At 43.0% G+C, this 22,391-nt stretch overlaps 1 protein-coding gene across 1 annotated transcript in view; it reads right to left on the bottom strand.

The window, feature by feature from the left end:
* DISC1 (DISC1 scaffold protein) overlaps positions 1–22,391 on the bottom strand; it is a 699,528-nt gene that overhangs the window by 550,405 nt on the left and 126,732 nt on the right. The window contains exon 5 of the mRNA XM_029593853.1: positions 282–429. Within this exon, the coding sequence (XP_029449713.1) occupies positions 282–429 (148 nt within the window). The remainder of the gene's footprint in view (positions 1–281; positions 430–22,391) is intronic.

Genomic DNA, 22,391 nt, shown 5'->3' with positions numbered 1-22,391 from the left:
GTTTTGGTTCAATGGGAGCGGGAGAGGGAGGGTTATGGTTTAAGATATGATTGAAAAGGAAGTTTTGAACACACGGATATGTTTAGTTCAGCGCTGGTGAAAACGGGATTTTCTCTTTTGAGTTAACAATTCATATACACTGTGATTTATGTGAACTGAGTACAGCTGAATTTTGTTGAATATTAATAAACAATACATTTTTTAAAAAGGTATCACAGACTCAGTAAGATTTTTCTCCTGACGTGATTTTAGTCCATTTCTGCTCCTAAGGGTGTACTTACCCATCTGCCATCCAGTATAATGCAGCCTGCACCGCAGCTCTGAATCTATCCAAAAAGATGCAAATTGAAGGATGCCTTGAAGGGAGTTGAAACTTCAAAGTTTTCATCTCTTGCTCTAGTTCTTCTGATTTCTTCTGGTATTCATCAGCTAAAGAACATAAAAGGAAGAAAGGTATTCAGCTAACTAGTTAACAAGTATCAAAGTGCAATGCTAGAAACATTAAAGAAGTTTGCTGCCATTCAGTTGATGTTTCTGGTATCACAGTTACATTAAACAGACTCAATTACTGCTGAAGGGGGCTGTCAGTATAATGCAGAAGGAAGGTGCAGCAATTTAAGGTACTCTAGCATAAAGCTGGAGCCTTGGATATAATGCAAGCTCATTTTGAAACTAATCATATAGAAAGTTTATCAGCACCAAGTGCAATAGATATCAATTCCTTTCACAGTCCCTTCCCATCAACTAATGAGCTACCATAAAAATAAAAAAATATATTTTCCTATTGTTTTATGAGTTTTGCTGCTCTCCTCCTTGACAGATTTTCAAAAGTATTTTTAGTGAACCACATTTATTTCATTTACCATCAGCAAAGTATATATACAGTAACGATAAAAATAAAAGCTTTTCCCTTTCAGAATTATGTTTTTCTCTCCTTCAGTTTAACTTAGTTAAAAAGTAACAAGAGGCTTTTAAAGATAACGAATCCCTTCATTTTGCCTTAAACATTTTTTCTTTTTTCTCTCTTTCTCAGACGTATCCTAACACCAATGCATTTCGGAGTGAGGAAGGGGGAAGAAATAAATCAGGCCCCATGTCAAATTGAATAATTTCGCTAAGAAATCAGTATATACATAATGCTTGAGCTTTGCATACTTTCAGATTAGGGAATAGCTTATTTTAATTTCTACTGAACTGCTGGAAAGAGGATATGATACTTGCTACAGTTACCTCTTAACTAAAAATCATTTTGTACCCACAGATTTCTCGAATGTATCTTTTACTACAAATACAGCTCCTGTTTCAAACAGGATTCGCTGTTAAATGTATGCTCTTAATCGTAATGTGTTAAAAATGCAGGGAACAGGGACAGTCTTGGTGGCAATTCTGTGAGACTTGGGTTCGAATCCTGGCTCTGCTTCCTGGATTGGATGGGGGTACAACAGAGGCAGCATTCATAGCCCCTGGAGAGGAGAGGAAGGGCGGGAGGAAGTCAGTCATCACACAACGGTGGCATCTAGTGACTGGATTTAAAACTCACAATGGCAGAGATTCAGGAGGAGATCTGGTGAATGGCCCCCGACTGACCCAAGTACATTGAGCCTCTGAAAACTGCTGAGGTGACAGTTTCCAGACACTGTCATTTTTTTTCACAGCCTATACCTGCATTGTCTTTTGCCATGAAGACAATTCAGTGATGTAGAGTCCAGTAAAGAAGAATTTTATTTGCATAACAGATACTCCAATACCACAAACTTCTCTGAAACGCTAATAGACGAATTCAAAGATTTTTAACTGTGAAAATCTAACAACCTAGAAAGACTAAAAGTATATCTCACATTTATCGTTTCAGGGATGAAGGGCATGATCGAAGATAAGAACAACCAGTAGGTAAGGAACTGTCAAAAACTAGCATCTGCTCCCATTAGAAAAAATAATCTAATAACTTGGAAAATTGCCTGGAGCAGGCGTTAATAGCTGTGCGCATCAAAAAAAAAGTACAGAAAAGCAGAAAAAACTGCTTTTCTGTACTGCCTCCTACTTAATATCATTGTGATATTAAGTAGGATGAAAAATAAAAGAAACAAAAGTAAAAAAAAAAAAAAATAGACAGTCGGACCCATCACGAAAACTGACGCCAAGTTTATCGGTGTCGGTTTTCTAAAGGCAGACAGCCACGAAAACAGACGCCGATAAAGCCTGCGTCAATTTTCATAACTGCCGTCCGCCGATAAGGAAAACCGACGCCGGGTCTATCGGCATTGGTTTTTGTGATGGCCGTCCTCCTGTAAGGAAAACCAATGCCGATAAACAGCCGTCACGAAAACTGCGACCCCCTAATTTAAATATTGCATGGGGTGATTTAAGAGAACGAGCACTGACTGTTCACCTGCTTTCTACATGACTTTATTGCAATGGCCCCTATGTTTATACCTGAGGCAATGGAGGGTAAAGTGACTTGCCCAAGGTCACAAGGAGCAACAATGGGACTCAAACCCTGCTCTCCTGGTTCATAGCTCGCTGCACTAACCACTAGGCTACTCCTCCACAGAAGATAATCCTGCAAGTCATTCCTTAATTTAGCAAAGATCTGGGGCTCATTCAATAGTCATTCAATCTCAAAACTGTTACCCAGTCTTTTTGTAAAAAGAAACATACAAACTCTATAGGCGCATAATTGGATCCCATAATAGCCCCAATGTTCGCAGGGGACATCTCAGACAAGCAAGATTTGCTCATAAAAAGAAATCTATTCTGGAATAGGTGTCATGTGTCATGTGAATCGGTTATTTACTCTTTCGGATAATAGAAAGACTAGGGGGAACGCCATTAAGTTAGCATGCAGCACATTTAAAACCAATCGGAGAAAATTCTTTTTCACTCAACGTACAATAAAGCTCTGGAATTTGTTGCCAGAGGATGTGGTTAGGGCAGTTATTGTAGCTGGGTTTAAAAAAGGTTTGGATAAATTCTTGGAGAAGTCCATTAACTACTATTTATCAAGTTGACTTAAGGAATAGCCACTGCTATTAATGGCTTCAGTAGCATGGGATCTACCTAGTGTTTGGGTAATTGCCAAGTACTTGTAGCTTGGATTGGCCATTGTTGGAAACAGGATGCTGGGCTTGATGGACCCTTAATTTGACCCAGTATGGCAATTTCTTATGCTCTTAGAATAGAATATAATCCCTAAAAGAAGGATTAAAAAATCTCCACACATTAATTAGACCCCAAGAAGACATACAAAATTTAAGCTTACCTCTATGTATCCCCAAGGATGCTCCACCATTCTTAGAACTATCAAGGGCTGGGAAGAGAATCAAATTGAAATCTCCCCCGATAATCAAATGTTCTTCTACATATCCACTAAGAGTTTGCCCCAGGGCTACAAAAAAATCATTCTGATTGGTGATCAGACCATACAGATTCAGAAGCAAAAAAAATCAGAGAGCTAATCTTAATTTTTAATAGTATATATATTGCCTCCCTAACCCTTTAAATTTCCAAAACATCAAAAATCACATCTTTCAAAATCAAAATACCCACCCCATCATGCTTAGAATGTACCATACTCAAAGCAAACACATATGAGGATACTGCTTCTTTTCATTAATTTCTCATCCTGTTTTCTCAGATAAGAATAAAAAAAAACCAGCTGCACGAAACTGTGCTGCTTCTCTGAAAAGAAACTGACACTTCATAGGGGAATTTAGGCCTTTCACATTTAAATCAACAAATTGAAAGCTTGCCATCACAGAGAAACCAACCAAAAAATATCACACATCATCCCACACATCCTCCACTTAATCTCAATTTCAAAAGCTCCCACCCGATCAAGTGTTTCCTCTAGTAGATAAGAACATAAGAACATGCCATGCTGGGTCAGACCAAGGGTCCATCAAGCCCAGCATCCTGTTTGCAACAGTGGCCAATCCAGGTCATAAGAACCTGGCAAGTACCCAAAAACTAAGTCTATTCCATGTTACTGTTGCTAGTAATAGCAGTGGCTATTTTCTAAGTCAACTTAATTAATAGCAGGTAATGGACTTCTCCAAGAATGTATCCAATCCTTTTTTAAACACAGCTATACTAACTGCACTAACCACAGCCCCTGGCAACAAATTCCAGAGTTTAACTGTGTGTTGAGTGAAAAAGAACTTTCTCCGATTAGTTTTAAATGTGCCACATGCTAACTTCATGGAGTGCCCCCTAGTCCTTCTATTATCTGAAAGAGTAAATAACCGATCCTCCTCTTCTGCCATCCTGCTATCAATTGGTGAACCTCAGGGTTCTATCCTGGGCCCTCTCCTTATCTTTCCCCACAAACCTACCTCCTCTCTTTCTCCTTTTTCTATTTCTATAGATAAAAGAGTCATACTTCTAATCTCCTCAGCCTGTAACCTAGGAGTCATCTTAGACTCATCTCTCTTCTTCTCTACAAATATCCAAAACTCTGCTGAAATATGCCATTTCTTTCTCTATAACATCACCAAAATCTATCCCTTCCTTTCTGGTCACAATACCAAAACCCTTATCCACTCTCTCATCTCCTCCTGCTTAGACTATTGCAACCTGCTCCTCATGAGTCTCCCAGTGAGCTCTCTCTCTCCAGTACAATCTAACCTAAATTCAGCTAAACAAATTATCTTTTGCCAAAGTTGCTAAATCCATATTACCTCTCTTCTGAAATCACTGCATTGGCTCCCTATCCAAACCTTCATACATGTCAAGCTCTTCTTACTCACCTACACGTGCCTTTACATTGCAGCTATCTCTCTATGCACTCCTTCTTGTGCATTCCGCTCAGACTAGACACTCCTATCTATGTTCATCTTCTCAACTGCCAATACCCAACTCTGTGCTTTCCACCTGACTATATACCACATGCTTAGAATAGACGTTCTGAGCTATGTCATGCTCCCTCTCTTACCTTGCTTAAATCCCACCAAAAAATCTACTTTTTGAGACTGCTTTTAAATTTTAAGCCTGATTATCTGCTTTCAGCCTCATTAGCTAATTTTACCCATTGTCTTATTATATGAAACCACGCGCCCCCCCCCAAATCTTTTGCCCTGTATGTGTATCTTGATTAGGTTTTAAGCTCTACTGAGCAAGGACTGTCTCTTACGTTTGTACAGCACTGTGTGCATCAAATAGTACTATAGAAATGTTAAGTAGTAGTAGTAGTAGTAGTAACAGAAAAACATCATTAGTATGCTAACCTACTAACACACTGGCCCAGTAAGGAATGATAAACACCCCCCAACATGGATCAACCCAGTGCTTGCAATTCTCCAAACCCAAATCTCTGTTAAACTCATCGAAATGAATCCCACTAACTTTTTCAAGCGTAACATCAACAGAAAAATGTCAGATGCTATCAAATTAATAAAACAAAGAAATCTCAAATAGTCATCATATCTGCCCAGAAAAACAGTTCAAGTAGCAGAATAGTCAGTCTGTGAATGTTTATCAAGATTCCTTGTCAGAAGTTTATTGCCTTTGGTAACTTTCTGCCAACAAGAAGACTCTCCTGGGACAATCTTTTCTGCTCCACTATTCTCTTTCACTGTAATATCCACATCCAACAGCAGTTTCAGGTCCTCTGTTTCAGATCTGCTCTATAGGTGGTTCCACTTATAGTAAAGGAGAGGCTAAAGGAAAAAAGCCATCTGTACTAATGTTCTCAGCTTTCAATTCCCTGCAACCCTCAATGTGAGGGTGACTAATCATTAAAGATTTCTATAGTGAGATCTTTCCATTTTATATTGCCTATTCACCTAACCTGTCTCATAACAGCTTCTTTTAAAGTATAATGATAAAAGAAGGTTACTAGATGTTGCGGGCGAGGACCCTTAGGCCAAGGCAGAGTTGGCACAGCCTGCAAGGAGGAGCTCTGCAGGTCCCCACCATCAGCAGATGGATCTGGATGGTGCAGAGGCCCAATTGGAGCTTCGCCTTTATCAGCTCTCATTCCCCTCAGTTGAGCCTTCGGGTGCTGGAGCTGGCAGGTCTTAGGAGGGGGCTTCTGCAGATGACTGAGATCCTCAGCATAGCAGGGACAGAGCAGATGGAGACAAGGTATAACCTGAGGCAGGCTGGGATCCAGGCAGGTGACATACATAGAATGATTAGTGGTAGGTGGCAATCAAGAGAAGTCCAGAAAGCAGAGGTCAAGCTGAGGATCCATCCAAGTGAAGGCAGGACAGATGGGCAGGGCTGGAGGATGAGGCAAGGCACACTGAAGAACTGAAAGCTGACCACAGGAACTGATGGACAAAACGAAGACCACAAGAACCAAAGATCAGAACGAAGACCAGCGAGCGAAGACACAACAAAGACCAGGAATGCTGGGGCAACTCACACTACAGAGAACATAACATAAGAAATTGCCATACTGGATCAGACCAAGGGTCCATCAAGCCCAGCACCCTGTTTCCAACAGTGGCCAATCCAGGCCATAAGAACCTGGCAAGTACCCAAAAACTAAGTCTATCCCATGCTACTGATGCTAGTAATAGCAGTGGCTTTTTTCTAAGTCAAATTAATTAATAGCAGGTAATGGACTTCTCCTCCAAGAACTTATCCAAACCTTTTTTAAACCCAGCTACACTAACTGCACTAACCACATCCCTTGGCAACAAATTCCAGAGTTCAATTGTGTGTTGAGTGAAAAAGAATTTTCTCTGATTAGTTTTAAATGTGCTACATGCTAACTTCATGGAGTGCTCCCTAGTCCTTCAATTATCCGAAAGAGTAAACAACCAATTCACATTTACCCATTCTAGACCTTTCAAGATTTTAAAGACCTCTATCATATACCCCCTCAGTCATCTCTTTGCCATGCTGAACAGCCCTAACCACTTTAGTCTTTCCTCATAGGGGAGTAGTTCCATCCCCTTTATCATTTTGGTTGCCCTTCTCTGTACCTTCTCCATCGCAACTATGTCTTTCTTGAGATGCAGTGACCAGAACTGTACACAGAATTCAAGGTGCAGTCTCACCATGGAGTGATGCAGAGACATAATGACATCCTCCGTTTTATTCACCATTCCTTTCCTAATAATTCCTAACATTCTGTTTGCTTTTTTGACTGCCACAGCACAGTGAGCTCGGCAATTTCAAAGTATTATCCACGATGACGCCTAGATCTCTTTCCTCGGTGGTAGCTCTTAATATGGAACCTAACATTGTGTAAGTACAGCATGGATTATTTTTCACTATATGCATCATCTTGCACTTAACCACATTAAATTTCACTGCCTTTTGGATGCCCAATTTTCCAATCTCACTAGGTCCTCCTGCAATTTATTACAATCTGCTTGTGATTTAACTATTATGAATAATTTTGCATCATCTGCAAATTTGATTACCTCACTCATCTTATTCCTTTCCAGATCATTTATAAATATATTGAAAAGCACGGTCCTAATACAGATCCTTGAGGCACTCTACTGTATACCCTTTTCTACTGAGAAAATTGTCCATTTAATACTACTCTCTGTTTTCTGTCTTTTAACCAGTTTGAAATCCACAAAATTATATCGCCACCTGCTGCTGAAGCACTGAAGCAATGTCAGGAGAGGGCTTTTATAGGCCAAGAAGTTGACATCATCTGAGGTGCTGTGGGGCTTCTCCTGCTGCGGGTTCTTTAAATTAAACAGCGTTGCATGCGTGCACACCTAGGAAGAAGCCTGAAGAGTGCAGGAGCGACAGTGTCTGCTTGTCGGCAGAATCTCACCATGCTCGGCCGGACTGACATTGCTAGCTGTGTCCTGCTGCATATGCTGTGACCAGACCTAAAGGTAGGAGCAGTGGTCCATGGAGCAACCCACCGATCATAACACTATGTCTCTGGGTTTATTATAAATCGCAGATCTTAAAGCTCTATATGCAAGGTCAAGCTTAACTTTGGCAGCAGTGAGTTCGCATCCACTCATATTTGTACCCACCGCACATATATTCTGAACTGTGTCAACGCAGTCAACAATTGTTTTTTATTTCAGGTATACCCCAGACTTGCAAACTGCAGAGCTACAAACAGTTTTCCAAGTACCCAAAGCTTGTAATTTAGCTCATCATTCGCTGTCGCTAAGTGCTTGAATTCTTTTGCAGATGCGTCACAGAGTCACCCTGATCATCAAGTTGCTGCTCTATCTCCTCTAGACGATTGCCAATATCTTCCTTCAGGCCAGCCACAAGGTAAACAAGTCACAACTAGCTAACTGCTCCTCACCATCCATCTTGGGGCTCTTAAACCCTTGCTTCCTAGCTCAACTGCAGGTTGGGCCTCTTTTGCATTCAATCCACCACTGGCATTCAAAAAGTTCTTGAAATCCAATGTTTTCTTCTGGGTAGGCATCTCAGCACCCAATCTATCCAGTTATTAAAATACAGAAGCTAGATAGGCCAGAATTCTATAAATTCAGGTTTTTAAGAAAGCCAAATGAAGAGCTGTCTTCAGACAGCCATCTTGGCAGGGTGACATCACTTTTTTCTGGAGAGCATGCCTTTTGAACTTCTCTCGTAAGCAGGCTTTCTTCAGCCTTTGAAAATTCAAGATAGGCCCCAATCTTGCTGACTGTTGGGGTTAAGGAAGAACATAGAAAGAGAACCCCTCACCATAGTCTTTGAAAGGGACATGTTCTCTCACATGCTGGTTGACATGCAACTCCACCTTGAGATGGAAATGGGCTGAGTGAGACAGATCCAGATTGAAAGCTAAACATCAATGCAGCGCTGGGGACTGGGAGATGCCAACAATAACCAGATTCTACAGTTTTGAGAACCCAATAATCCTGTATGACCTTCTGTCTCTCTTCAAATAGCAGGTGTATCCTCTGTCCAACAGTAGGGGTCAAAGCCTAAGGGTCGGTTCTCATCAAAAACTAGGCCCAGACTTGGACTGGGCTTGTTATGGCATCTTAGACTGTCCTCTCCCATGTGGCCATCTGCATACCAGCAGCAATGCAGGTGTAGTGCAATACCACTGAAATTGGCAGAGGAGCATCTCCGGAAAAAAGAGGCTGCAGAAAAATGAAATAAGAACACCTAAAGGAAGAAAGCTGTTTAGCTCCTGCCAACAAGGACTGAATGGCCATATACTGCTCCTTAAACTAGCCATGGTTTTCCTTACCAGACGAAGAGATTGTCCCTGGAACAAGAGATGACAGCCAACTAAGCATGAACATTCTCACGCAAACTGCTGGCTCTTAAAAAGGCCATGCCATGTGCCCCAATCCTAAAAGGTGCAGCATGGAAGTATGAGGGACTCCTGCTTGTAGGAATTAATCACACATCATAGAACAGGAGAATAAAAGCACTTTCCTTGTCCCCCAAAGAGTAAAGAAACTCGCCACCAGATCTGTGATTCTGTCTGGCATTTCCAGAAATAGAGGGGTACCCCCAGGTTGGGTGGCCTCGACTTCTGTACCTGTAGTACCAAAGACATTTGCACAGATGGGATAGAGTGCACCAATGGAGCAGAGTGAGAGAGTGTAACTATGGAACACAGCAAGATGTTCCTGCATCAATGGTGCCAGACATGCTCTTGTGTTGCCAGTGCCTATGTCAGCGGCTCCTGTATTGCTGGCACCAGATGCTCCTGCGGTTCCAGCTTCAATGGTGTTAGATATGCTTGCATCAACAGTACTAGAGTACCAAGAGCTCCAAAATGGCCTGGTACCTTTCAACCCTGATCACCCCAAAATCTACGACGAATCTAGAATCCGGTGCCATGGGAGGGTGCCCTGCTCGAGATGCTCCTGCTCGACTTTGCATGGACGTGGTCAAAGAAGTCCCACTCCAGCAGACGGCCTTCTTGGATCCTAACAAAAGTATTAATTGTATTTACACTTTTTTATTTTTTTTTTAGTAGTATAGATAGTGCTGATTGAGAGCTGCAGGGGCAGTGATGGAAAAAGATAACAAGAGAAAATGTGAAAAAGCAGAAAAGAAAGAGAAAGAGAGAGAGAATACATGTCTATTGAAAAACTCGGACAAAAAAAGACTCCCATGCATGCTCAGCAGAATAAAATCTGTAATGAGCTCAGAAAGATGGGTCTGTTTGGCACCATCAGATGACATCACCCAAGTGTCATAGCTAATTCAGCCCTGCTTGTCGAAGAAAGAACAGACATAAGTCATATATAAATGCTAATTAATATCCAGCTACTACCACAACTTCTCAACATTTCTATAGCACTTCTCACCATATGCAGCTCTGTACAACCACCACATAAAAGTCCCTGCTCTAATAGCTTACAATCTAATCAAAACAAACATACAGATCAACAGACTTGTGGAGTTTCATATAGTGCCAATAATTGTGAAATTTATTCATATTTTATTATAAAACTTACTATATATATATATATCACTAATCACAAAAAGATTGAACTAAGTAAGCACTGTCCAATCAAACAGCAAAATGTTAACTGAAGTAAAATATAGCCATTATGATCTGAAATACTATAATAGTCATTTGTCAAAGCTTCTATAATAAATAACATGTAGAAACATCATTTACAACCTAACATTTCAACACATCTTTCAAATTTTTTTTGTAGTTACGAGGTTAGTGTTTGATCAATTCTGTCAAATCCAGTTTATTGTGTGAGCTGTAGAAAACAGAGCCACATAAAGGTCAATGGGAAAATTAGCCTTTCCATTACTTCAGCATCAACAGTTAAAAGGTCATTTTTACCTAAAATATAGCTAGTACAATATATTCTCTTTTGCAATTTGTAATTAAACAACAGTATTTAGGGATTTTTTGTTTTTCTGAAAAGTACTTGATCAGTATGACGACTAAATAGTACTCCCAGAGGCTTTTTATTATAACCTTCTGTGGCACGTCAGTCGACAACACCTTGCATTTTACAAGTTTGATTTGTACTCATATAGCTTCATGGCATATGTAGGAAGTAAATGGGTATGAGGCTGTAAAAGTATAGTTCATAGTCAAATTGTATATTTTAATGAATCTCCAAGTGAACAGAAGCTAACATAAACACTACATGGTATAAAGCTAAACACATCATCTTCATGAAATGTTTAACAGAAAATCACTAATTTGAGAATTTTTAACAGGTTGAAAATAATAAAAAGTGAATATGGCAAAATGTTGATTGAATCATTAGGTCTTCAAATAGTCAGTGAAGATAATTCCACAGTCAAACAAATACTCTGGTATTCTGTCTACTTTCAATAATCCTAGACACTTCAAAGCAACTGAGCATTTGAAAATGAAGATAATTCACTCTTATGAAGGCGAAAGAGGGCTATAAAAAGCTTTCTAAATGCTTCCAGTTAGCAATTTCAACTGTCAGAAACATTGTTAAGAAATGGAAGTTACATGGAACTATTAAAATGAGGACAAGATCTGGAAAAATATCTAATAACTGATCAGATTTGCAAAACAGAGCCCACAAATGACTGCAAATGACATACTGAAAAGTGTAGCTGCCACTGGAGTAGTTGTCCACAGATCCACAATACAACGTTGCTTATACAATGATCTGCACTAACGAAAAGTCAGAAAAGTCATTATCTAAAGTATGCAAATTAAAATCTTGATAAACCTGAATCATTTTGGAACAATGTGCTTTGGAGTGATGAAACTACAGGGGAAATTTATTAAGCCGCGATATTTTGGGGTACATTTTAAAAGGGAGTACATGGGCATACATTTGCGCGCACTACCCAGCACACACACATGTACGCCTGATTTTATAACATGCGCGCGCATGTTATAAAATCCAGGGTCGGCACACGCACAATTGTGCCCTTGGGGTAGATTTTCAAAGGGGTACGCGCGTACCCCCCGAAAACCTGCCCCAAACCCCACCTGCGCGCGCCGAGCCTATTTTGCATAGGCTCGGCAGCGCACGCAAGCCCCGGGACGCGCATAAGTCCCGGGGCTTGCATGGAGGGGTGTGTCGGGGGCGTGTCGGGGGCGTGCCGGTAGTGACATGGCATTTCGGGGCGTGTCGCAAGTGATGCGGCTTTTTGGGGGAGGCGCCGCGGGCGTGGTTTCGGCCCGGGGGCATTCCGGGGGCGAGGCCGCGGCCTCCGGACCAGCCCCCGGACCGGAACATGGAGCGCGGCAGCCAGCCGACAAAGGGAGGGGGTGATTTAGATAGGGCCGGGGGGTGGGTTAGGTAGGGGAAGGGAAGGGAAGGTGCGGGGGGGTGGAAGGAAAGTTCCCTCCAAGGCCGCTCCAATGTCGGAGCGGTCTCGGAGGGAACGGAGGCAGGCTGCGCGGCTCGGCACATGCAGGCTGCCGATTTTGGGCAGCCTTGCGCGCGCCGACCCCGGATTTTAGCGGCTACGCGCGTATCTATTGAAATCCCGCGTACTCTTGTTCGCGCCGGGTGCGCAAACAAAAGTACGCATGTGCGCAGATTTATAAAATCTGCCCCCTTGCGCGCACCGAGCCCGCTCCAAGCCGCTCTGCCTTCCCCGTTCCCTACCCCACCTTTCCTTTCCCTACCTCCCCCACCCTTTCCCCCCTACCTTTTCTTTTTTCTGTCTTTTATTACAAAACTTACTTCAGCCCTGGGGCTGAAGTAAGTTGCGTGCGCTGGCCAAATGCTGGGGCGCGATCCCAAGCACAGCGGCAAATGGCTGCTGTGCCTGGAGCCTCTGACCCCACCCCCGTCCCGCCACTCCCACGCCCTGCCCCCTTCCCGCCTCTTTAGTAAAGCACCGGGACTTACACTCATCCCAGGGCTTTATGCGCGTCGCCGGGCCTTTTGAAAATAGGCTTTACATATGTAACTTTTGAAAATCCGGCCCTTTATCATGAAACGGGTGAAATATCACAGAGGGTATCCCAGCGCTATTTAACCCCTCCCCAGCAAAATATTGCAGTGAGCTCCTCGCAATATTTTAATTCGTATAAAACTCCACAAGATAAAATATTGCAACAGGGGCCCAAAAATGCATGATGGTGTCCCATTTCGCATGGGGCTGCCACTGGTTTAAAGGGCCCCACAATGTGAAAAGACCCCCATGGGTCTTCCGAGATCTCAATCACATCTCCAGATGGTGGACATCCAAAGTAAAAAAAAAAAAAAAAAATCTTAAAATCATGCAACAACCCACACCACCAGATCCTTTTTGGATTTAAGGAGGGAAAGGGGATGGGCCCAGTAAGGCACCAGGGATTCTGTTCTTTTTTGGGAAGGGGAACCGGGTAATTTGAAGGGGAGGTTAATGGGAATGGAGAGGTTATTTTAACAAATGGGGAAAGTTTTGGTAAAGTAGGGTTTGTGGAAGCATTAGGTGGAATTGGCCACTGCCTAGAGCACCACCAGATCAGGGGTGGTATGGGGACAGCATCTCCTCTTTCAAGCCTGCACTGGGGCCTGAAAAAAGGAAAAATGAGATGCCGTCTTTATTTACATGTGGAAGCACGAACACTTTGCAGCATACACAAGCACAGCGGTCAAAAGCAGGAGATCAAACAGCATGCCCTCGTATGATCAGACAAAGTAGAAACAACTCAGGGAAGAAGCAGTGGGGCCATGCGCGGTAAGGAGGAGGAGCAGGTGCCACCATCCCCTCTCCCGTGAGGAGAAAGAGCTAGGCTGCACGTGTACAGGAGACAAAGCATTGGCAGCCCCTGTAACTCATGGGACTCTTTTTTCAAACCACAGGAGCCAAAGGAGAAAGTTGTTGCTGCCTTATATGCTTCTCTGGGAGGGGAATGAGTGAGTGAAAGAATGTGTGTATTTGAAAACCTGTATGTGAATGAGAGCATGTGTGTGTGTGTGTGTGTGTGTGTGTGTGTGTGTGTGTGTTTGACTGAAAGCATGTGTGGAGACAGCATGTGTGTGTGTGATTCAAAACCTGTATGTGAATGACAGCACGAGTGAAGAGAGCCTAGCAACCCCCCCAAAGGAGAGTTGAGGCACAACGCGCTATCGCTGAGGTGCCGATGAGACCAACCCACCACAGGCAACCAGCCTCAGATAGAGGAGGTCATCACTGCAATTCCCAGAGGGGCCCCAGCTGAAGACGGTCCAATGACTGCCAATGCCGCTCTCCAGCCCTGTCCTCCAAGAAGATGCACCGATTCAGAAGTCTGGGGCTCCGGATCAGAGAAAAAACATTTATCAGGGACAGAGTCCTAGGGGCTTGTTCCACGGGAACATGATAGAGGACAAAGGCATATCCCTCCAGCAGACTGTAGAGGACAGTGTGACGATGGCGTCCCCAGCACCCCTGGCACTCTGAATAAGGCATTGTGGAGGGCGGCGGTCTATGACGTTGCCCCCTTCAGTACCAGAGAACATTCCGGGAGGTGAGACATTGAAACTGGCGGAACTGGCTCACCTGCAAGACCCACAGGGAACGACTTCAGCGAAGCCCCTGGCAAGTGCAGGTGCTTATGGAGGACTGCGGTTTGTCGATAAATAGCGCCATTCCTGGCGCCACAGGTACCCTCAGACTTCGATCGCCCAGGGGCCCCGACCCCCGAAGATATGGACCAAAGAAGCCATGGTCATCTGCAGGGAGAGGGCCCTGCAGCTCCCCAACAGGTCATAGATATAAAAAAAGAACCAAAAACCGCTAGTGCCGACATAAATTTCCCTCAGCTCAATGATTCATCCAGTGGTGTCAATGCTGCGAGCTCAATGGCCTCACAAGCATTACGGCTGACGAGAGCCTTGATAGTGCTCAATAATATTGATGGTATGTGCGCCTTGGCAGGCCCCCAACACTGGGATTGTTGGCTGAAGGGGCAGTTCTGCGCTTCCCAGTGCTCTGTAGTGGACACCACCCAGGAGCCCTGAGGACACCGGTCCAATGCGTACAAATGCACCAGTGCACTAGGGTGCCTCGAGTAGATGACAACCCCTGTGCTCGATCCATACGAGGCCAAGAACCCCTGCCCCCCATGGGCTGCAGGGCCATGCAGGGATTTCAGAGAGTCCCAGTGTTCAACAGCCACAGTGGCGACAAGGGCACTCAATGGCGAATTCAGTGCCTAGTCAGTGGGCTCGACATAGTCGAGGCGGTAATGAGAGGCATCAGTGGTCTGAAGGCCTCTCCAGTGGCCCCACACCTTGATGATTTCGAAGGCGTCAATGGTATTGGGGCAGCCCTGCTTCGCGATGGCACTGAGGTCATGTTGGCATCAAGGTCGCACACCTCGATGACCTAGTGGGCTCGACAGCATCAAGGGCTTGCCACTGCTTTGACCTCGCCAGCCCCTAGGGTGGCCATGCACACACCTTGATGGATCAAGGGCATTGATGGCATCGAGGGCCCTGCAGGCATCGAGGACCCCGTGGGCATCGAGAGCACAGTGGTATTGATGGTACTGCGGTCACCACAGCACTAAGGGTACTGAGGCAACCAGAGCCACATGGGTACTGAGGCAACCAGAGTCACGAGGGCAGAGAGGCAATGAGAGCACAGAGGGCACTGACTGTGGCAAGACCTCAAAGGCACCATGCCAAGGGCTCGAGTGCCCTAAAGGCACTATGATCTCAAGTGCATCAAAGGCACCGAGCACATCAAGCGCACTGTGGCATCGAGAGTAACAAGGCATCAAGTGCACCGAGGGCACCATGCCGAGGGATCGAGTGCATTGAAGGCACCGTGCCATTGAGTGCATCAAAGGCACCATGGCATCGTGCATCGAGGCCACCATGGCAAGTGCAGTAAGTGCAACATGCCGCGGTATCGAGGGCACCAAAGGTTCCGTGCCATCAAGTGCACCGTGACATCGAGTGCATCAGGGGCACTGTGTCATTGAGTGCACCGCATTTTGGCACTATAGCACCGAGGGCATTGAAGCCTCATGCCCAAACTGGTGTAGCGAGAGTCCAGTTCCACTGATGCCAACAGCACCGAAGGCCACCATGGCATCGTGGGTGGTCATGCACCTAGACGCAATGAGGGTAACCCTGGACCTAGACGGCGTCAAGGAGACCATGATACCCAAAGATGGGCCCTGTCCCCGACGCAGTCCTGACATAGATGCAGATGAATGATGCACTGGTGATAGCTGTGCACAGGCAACCATTCTTGGGCATGGCACCGAAGTGCAGCAGCAAGCTGCTAGCCCAGGCTCTGCTCACCCTCTCTTCCAGGGAGATTGCTTTGCCAATGTTGGCAAGCAGGAGTGAAGGCAACATCATCCAGGGCTCCCGCCCTTGGAGACTAGTTCCTCGAGACGTGGGGGAGGATGAGCTCTCCTCCCCACTGGAACAGCATAGTCCTCGATCTTTCCACCATCTGAATCCATTGATGCCGAACAATCTGTGAACTGCCATGGAACTCCAGCCCAGGTAGAACTCAGGCGGGTCCTCAGGCTCAGCGGTATACTAGGATCACCAGACTGCATAGTCCAGTCCTGTCACCACTATGGAAAAAAAGAAAACAGACAGAGCAAAGAAAGGACACAAATACAAAAACCTACAGAAGCAGTTTTTTGGGGGGTTTTTTGTTTTTTTTAACAACAGTCAGGCTGCACAGGGGAGAAGCCACCATGCGGCCGGTAAACAGCTGGAAAAAGAATAAACTACAAGAAATAAAAGCTACAGCTCTAGAAAAAATCACTTACAAAACTGTAAGAGAGGAAAACTGAATACCATGAAAAACATTTTCTAATTTTAAAAAATGAGCACAAGCTCCACAACCACGAGATGACAGCTCCAAGTAAAAGAGACTGAGGGACTCTGCCTAGAGGCAGGGCGATGACTACAGCTGTTCATGCTCAGTAGGGCATGCTGAAAGCTCTAGAATCTTTGAGATCAAGGTTCCATGCCAGGCTTCATCCAATGTCACCCATGTGTGAGGACCACCATCCTGCTTGTCCTAGGAGAATATCTGCTCTGCTTTAGCCAAAGCTTTTTAGCTCCCAGAGCATTTTTAAATACTGAGAGATTTTTTCTCCTGATCAGAAAATGTTATAAAATTATATTGTAGATTGATTTGAGGTGATATCGGGTTTCGAGTATTACTGCTCAAGAGCACAGCACAAAAAAAGAAAAAACCCTTTGCTTTTTATTTTGTCTCTTTTGCCTTGGGAGAGGGAGGAAAAAAATCCTATCCTGTCTGCTCTAACTCACCTTATGTCCCTCTCTGTCCAGGTGGAGTTAGCCCCCACAGCCCACTGTATGTACTTACAGGGCTGCTACTGCTGGCCTCTGTTCTGTGCTTAGAGCAGAAACAGGTCTCATAATTTTTCTTTTCTTTTTAGCATGGGTCTCTGCTCTGTGCAGGCATTTAGAACAGATATCCCACTGTTACCACCATATGTGATAATGTGTGAGCAGTCTTTGGCTATACGGGTGCCAGAGAACACAGAAGTCTGGACTCCATCTTTTTCTCTACAGAATCAGCTTTATTATTTCCAGTATAACTGAAAAACAGACTACGTCTGCTTACCTCAGCAGTTCTAAATCAAAACTTACAGCAATAGACAGTCTTGACATAGCAGCTGCTATCTCCTCATCCCCAGGGCCTCTCTATTCTCTCCTGGGCCTACTCTCTTATTCCCCTGCTTAGGGAAATGCCCTGGGACCAGACATCCTTTCTATGCTGTACTTTAAGATGGTCCTGGTCTTTTAAGGAGCGAAAGAGATAAATAGATCATAGCTGTATGATCTATTTATGATCTCTGGAAATAGAACAGGGATAGTAGAAGGCGCAAGTATCATTACAGCCATATTGTTGAATGGATTACTTGTTGAAGTGTGCCAGCTGGTTGGGAGTAGCCTTGAATAGTCAGAATTAGGATGATCTCTCCAGTGAAAAGAAAAGAGAACGGGGAAGAGAGGCATAATTGTAACAAAGGCAATTAGTATGAGATGCTGTTAGGGAGAGTCCTGACAGCTGGCTGAGAGGAACAAAATTCTGATTTTCCAAAGCAGTGGACAGGGCAGAAGTGAAGATGGCCCGTGGAAGGAGGTGGTAGGGGAATGGAAAATGGGAAGAATGGCTGTAAAGTTAGGACTGGTTTGCTGTGAGGATTAGAATCATGAAGAGGAAGCGTAGTGGAATCATTGGGATGTGAAGAAAGAAGAATAATTTTCATCTAGCATGATCCTAAGTCCCTTATCACATTCCAGGGCAGGGATCACCACATTAAATTTTCCAACCTCAAAGTTTTTATAAGAAAAACTACCAATGAGATGGGTGAATGTGGTACAACAAGGCAGCCCAAAGAATGAAGACTTTTAAGGACAGAGGAAAAAGGTATCACAGCTTCATCCCAGCTACTTTAAAAAACAAAAAAAAAGTGCTTTTCCTCCATCCCCACCCCACCCCTTCCCTGCACAATCATACCTACCAACAAACTGCTCATCTATTGATATTAACAGTTCCCAAGAAAACTCCTCCTTAAGAGTTTCCGCCTGGATGCTGGCCAGTCATCTGTGATCCAGGCTTGTGCTTTAGATAGATTATTTAAAAAAAAACGATGATTGAATTATGAACTTAAGCAAAAGATGAGCGAACTGACAGAAGCCAGGGCTGAAGCCGTAACAATTGGCGCTACTGCTCACAAATTTCAAACCTGTGCTAATTCAACTCCTTTTTTTTGTGTCCATTGCTATCTGTCCAATATATGCAGCATGTACTTTTCTGTGTAATTATAAAAAGAAGATAAATGCAAGTAATTTCACCAATATCAAATAGCAATTAATTCTGTAACCCTCAGTGAGCTAGGAGGAAAGCACAGATACCAGTCTTACGAGGCAGCCCAAAAATTAACACTAGAGAGGAAAGGTCAGTTGTTGTGCCTCAAGGATGTATTCTGTGCCCTTTTTTCTCTATTTCCTTTCCCTTTGGAATCTGATCTCCTCCCATGATTTTCAATATCATCTCTATGCTAGTGGCTCCCAGATCTATCTCTCGCCAAGAATCAAATCCCAAATCTCAGCCTGCTCGTCAAGCATTGCCGCCAGGATGTCATACCATCGCCCTAGTGTTTTAATGAGGTGGTAGTATATAAAAGATTTTAAGTACGGTAAATAAATTTAACATGGCCACAACAGAACTTTCAATTACCTCCCGCCCCCACCCCTCAACACACTTTTTCTATCACTGTGAACAACACTACTTTTCTTCCCATTCCCTTCGGCCTGCAACGTTAAGAGTACTCTTCAACTCCAGGCTCTCCTCTGCACACAACCAAAAAAAAACCGCTAAAATGTGACATTCCTTTCTCTACTCAGAAACAAGGATTGTATATTATAATTCACTATTTATTGTACAATAACAGCTCTCAGTTAACTGAAAAAGAACATAGGTATCAGATGCTTTATATTAGGCTCAGCGGCAGTCTATGTTGCTCGGCAAAGAGCCATATAGCGGAAGTATCTTTCATTTACCCTTTTTTTCCCTAAGCAATATAAATTGCTACTGAGCCTAATATAAGGCATCTAACAGATACCCTTGTGTTTTTTCAGTTATTAACTGAGAGCTGCTATAGTACAATGAATAGTGAATTATAATATACAAAACTTATTTTTGAGTATTAATTAGCAGAGGGACTGTGTGGCTTTTTCTGCTTTTTCTTTTATTCATTTCTCTACAACAGCACCAAAATCTGTCCCTTCCTTTCTGAACATAATACCAAAATCCTTGTCTACTCTCTTATCGCCTCCTGCTCAGCCTGTAGCAACCTGCTCTTTACAAGTCTACCACTTAACTCTCTTCTCCACAGCCATCTACTCAAAGTTCAGCTGCATACCTTATCTCCCTCCCTTCCTGGTTTTGACTATCTAACCCCTCTTCTCAGATTACTACACTAGCTCTCCCCATACCCTTCTACACGAAGTGTCACAGAAACGGGACAGCAGAAAAAGATTATACAGTTTTCCCATCCACACCAATTGCTCAATTCTATCATCTTTACCACTCCCTCAGAGATCCCATGAGCTTATCCCATGCTTTCATGAACTAAGGCAAGTCAATTTTTAGACAGGCAATTTATGTGTGTAAATCACTATTTACCCACATAAGTGACTTTGCAAATTGCCCTCACAATATTTAAGTGCCACTGTAACAAATTCAAAATATACCATCAATAGTTTTCAACATAACAGTTTTACAAATTTCAGTTTCAATTTCATGCATGCACAATAGATCAAAGGACCGTTGCTCCGTTCTGTTAGTCCACCTGCTCCTAAGGATCCCAGTTTATACACTGATGATTCAGCAAACAGACCAGGTACTTTCCTAAACAAAGAGCAAGTCTCTAAATTCTGCCTGTACTGGCATTCTAGCAAGGTTGCCCAAAGTAGTGCAAAACAAAAAAAGCTTATTATAAGCTTAAAACAGAAAAATACCTTTTGAAGGGATTAGATGCTGGGGTTAGCAGATATCTGCAGCAGGTAACCTGCAGGCAGCAATCCGTTCCACCCTTACTAGAAGATGCTATAAAGAATCAAATAACTACATAAACCTTCAGAATCCACAGGCATACAATCAAAATTAACCATTCTAAAAACAAAATTATTCTTACAGTCTTGACAAGTGGAGGATATCCAATGGCTTTTTATCCTTCGGTGTGGATGCTTAATTCCCTTAAACACAAACAAAAAAAAACAAACTACTTTTTTGTATTCAGCAACATGTTTAACCTTGGAGCTGTCAAGCTCCATCATGAATAATGAGCCATGACAACACTCCAAGTGATCCTTGAAGAACAGGCCAATTTCTGCAATTTGCTATGTAAGAGAAAATGCTATCACAGTCTCTGCCTGCTACACCTGCTTAGGGAAAAATATAAAGTAATGTGGCCATCAAGAGGAGATTTCATGTAAATGCAAGATGAAATAAGAGACTTTATAATTATCTTCAATAATTCATATATATATATATATCTATATATATATAGATATATATATATATATAGAGAGAGAGAGAGAGAGAGGGGTAAATACCATGAACAAAACCCATCATATTTCTGAAGCAGAATATTTGTTGACATTCTTGTACCACTTCAAGCTATGGTATGAAAACCAGTGAAAGCTTGAGATAGAGTACCAAACTGGTTAAAGTTACTTAAAAAAGAAAAAACACCCAGTTTTGACACTAGATGAGAGGCTTGTGAACCCAAGCCAAGTTCTTTTATGATGTAACACATATCTAACAGAAAATGAGATAGTCATCAGAAGAAAAAGCATATTTTGTGCAAGTCTCATCCTCAATATACAGTAACTGAGCTTTTTAGGAGATATCATCACTGTAAATCAATTCATCAGCGAACACAGGAAGCCAAAATTTTATGAACTGTGTATGTATAAAAATCAAACCTCCTATTTTTTTATAACTTTAAGTGATGTAACTCACAACAATTAACATATAATAAAGCAATAATATAAAATAACAATGTTGTATGTCACATCATTTTCTATTTCACCAAGGTTGCTGAGACAACCACAAACACATGACAAGACATTCACACAAACACACAGCAAATAAAAGGAAATACTATACATCAAGTACTAAGGGGAACCACTTCCATTCTTTTCAACATTAACACTGCACTACGGTATAAGCATTAGAAAAACTTTTTTAAAAAGTTGTCATGTGGTTCTCCAATAATGATAACCTGGTATCTAATGCTGTAATTCCAGAGTGACATTACCATGATATTTATTTACTAAAAACTCGATAAAGCAAGTTTGCTTACTGTAAATGGTATTTTCCGTAGATAGCAGGATGAATTAGCCATTACATACTGGAGACATCATCCAGTGGCACAGAACAGACCTCTCCCTTGTAGTTAGTAGAGCTTTTGCTCTATTGAGCATGTGCGGGAATTCCCACTTGGGCGCTGACTCGTGAGCCCCCTAAGTTGATTTGAGATCTAATTCTAGCTGGATAGAACTTTTCTGTCAATAAGCAGGGCTGAATTAGCCATTTTAAGTGGGAAGTCCCAAGCTGAGGGTTGGAGAGGAGTGTTTACTGAATAAGCAACTAGGACCCCACCATGGAGAGTAAGAATACTGATGGGAAAGGCTATGCAAACCACTTGTCTGAATTTACTGTCACACTTCGAGAAATTGTCTAGACAGTAATGGGGTGCAAATATGTAAACTGATGACCATGCTGCAGCTTTGCAGATGTCTTCAAGTAGTTCACAGATGAGTCACTGATGCAGCTATGGCTCTAACCTGATGAGCCTTAATGGTGTATCTTGTAGGTCTGCCAGCCTATAACAGCGAGTGACTTAGTCTGCTAGCCAGTTGGACAATGTACATTTCGCCACTGCTATTCTAGTCTGTTAGGATCATTAGTGACAAATAGTTGAGATGATGTGGTTGAGTTCTTCTCTTGTAGTAAGCCAAGACCCATTTACAGTCTAAGGTATGAAGGATTTTCGCACCCTCATGTGCATGTGACCTCAAGAAGAATGAAGG

This window comes from Rhinatrema bivittatum, chromosome 3 (assembly GCF_901001135.1).
Source record: "Rhinatrema bivittatum chromosome 3, aRhiBiv1.1, whole genome shotgun sequence".
In the NCBI taxonomy this organism is placed as follows: domain Eukaryota; kingdom Metazoa; phylum Chordata; class Amphibia; order Gymnophiona; family Rhinatrematidae; genus Rhinatrema; species Rhinatrema bivittatum.
The sequence above is the reverse complement of the archived record's forward strand: the minus strand, read 5'-3'. Positions and strand labels throughout refer to the sequence as shown.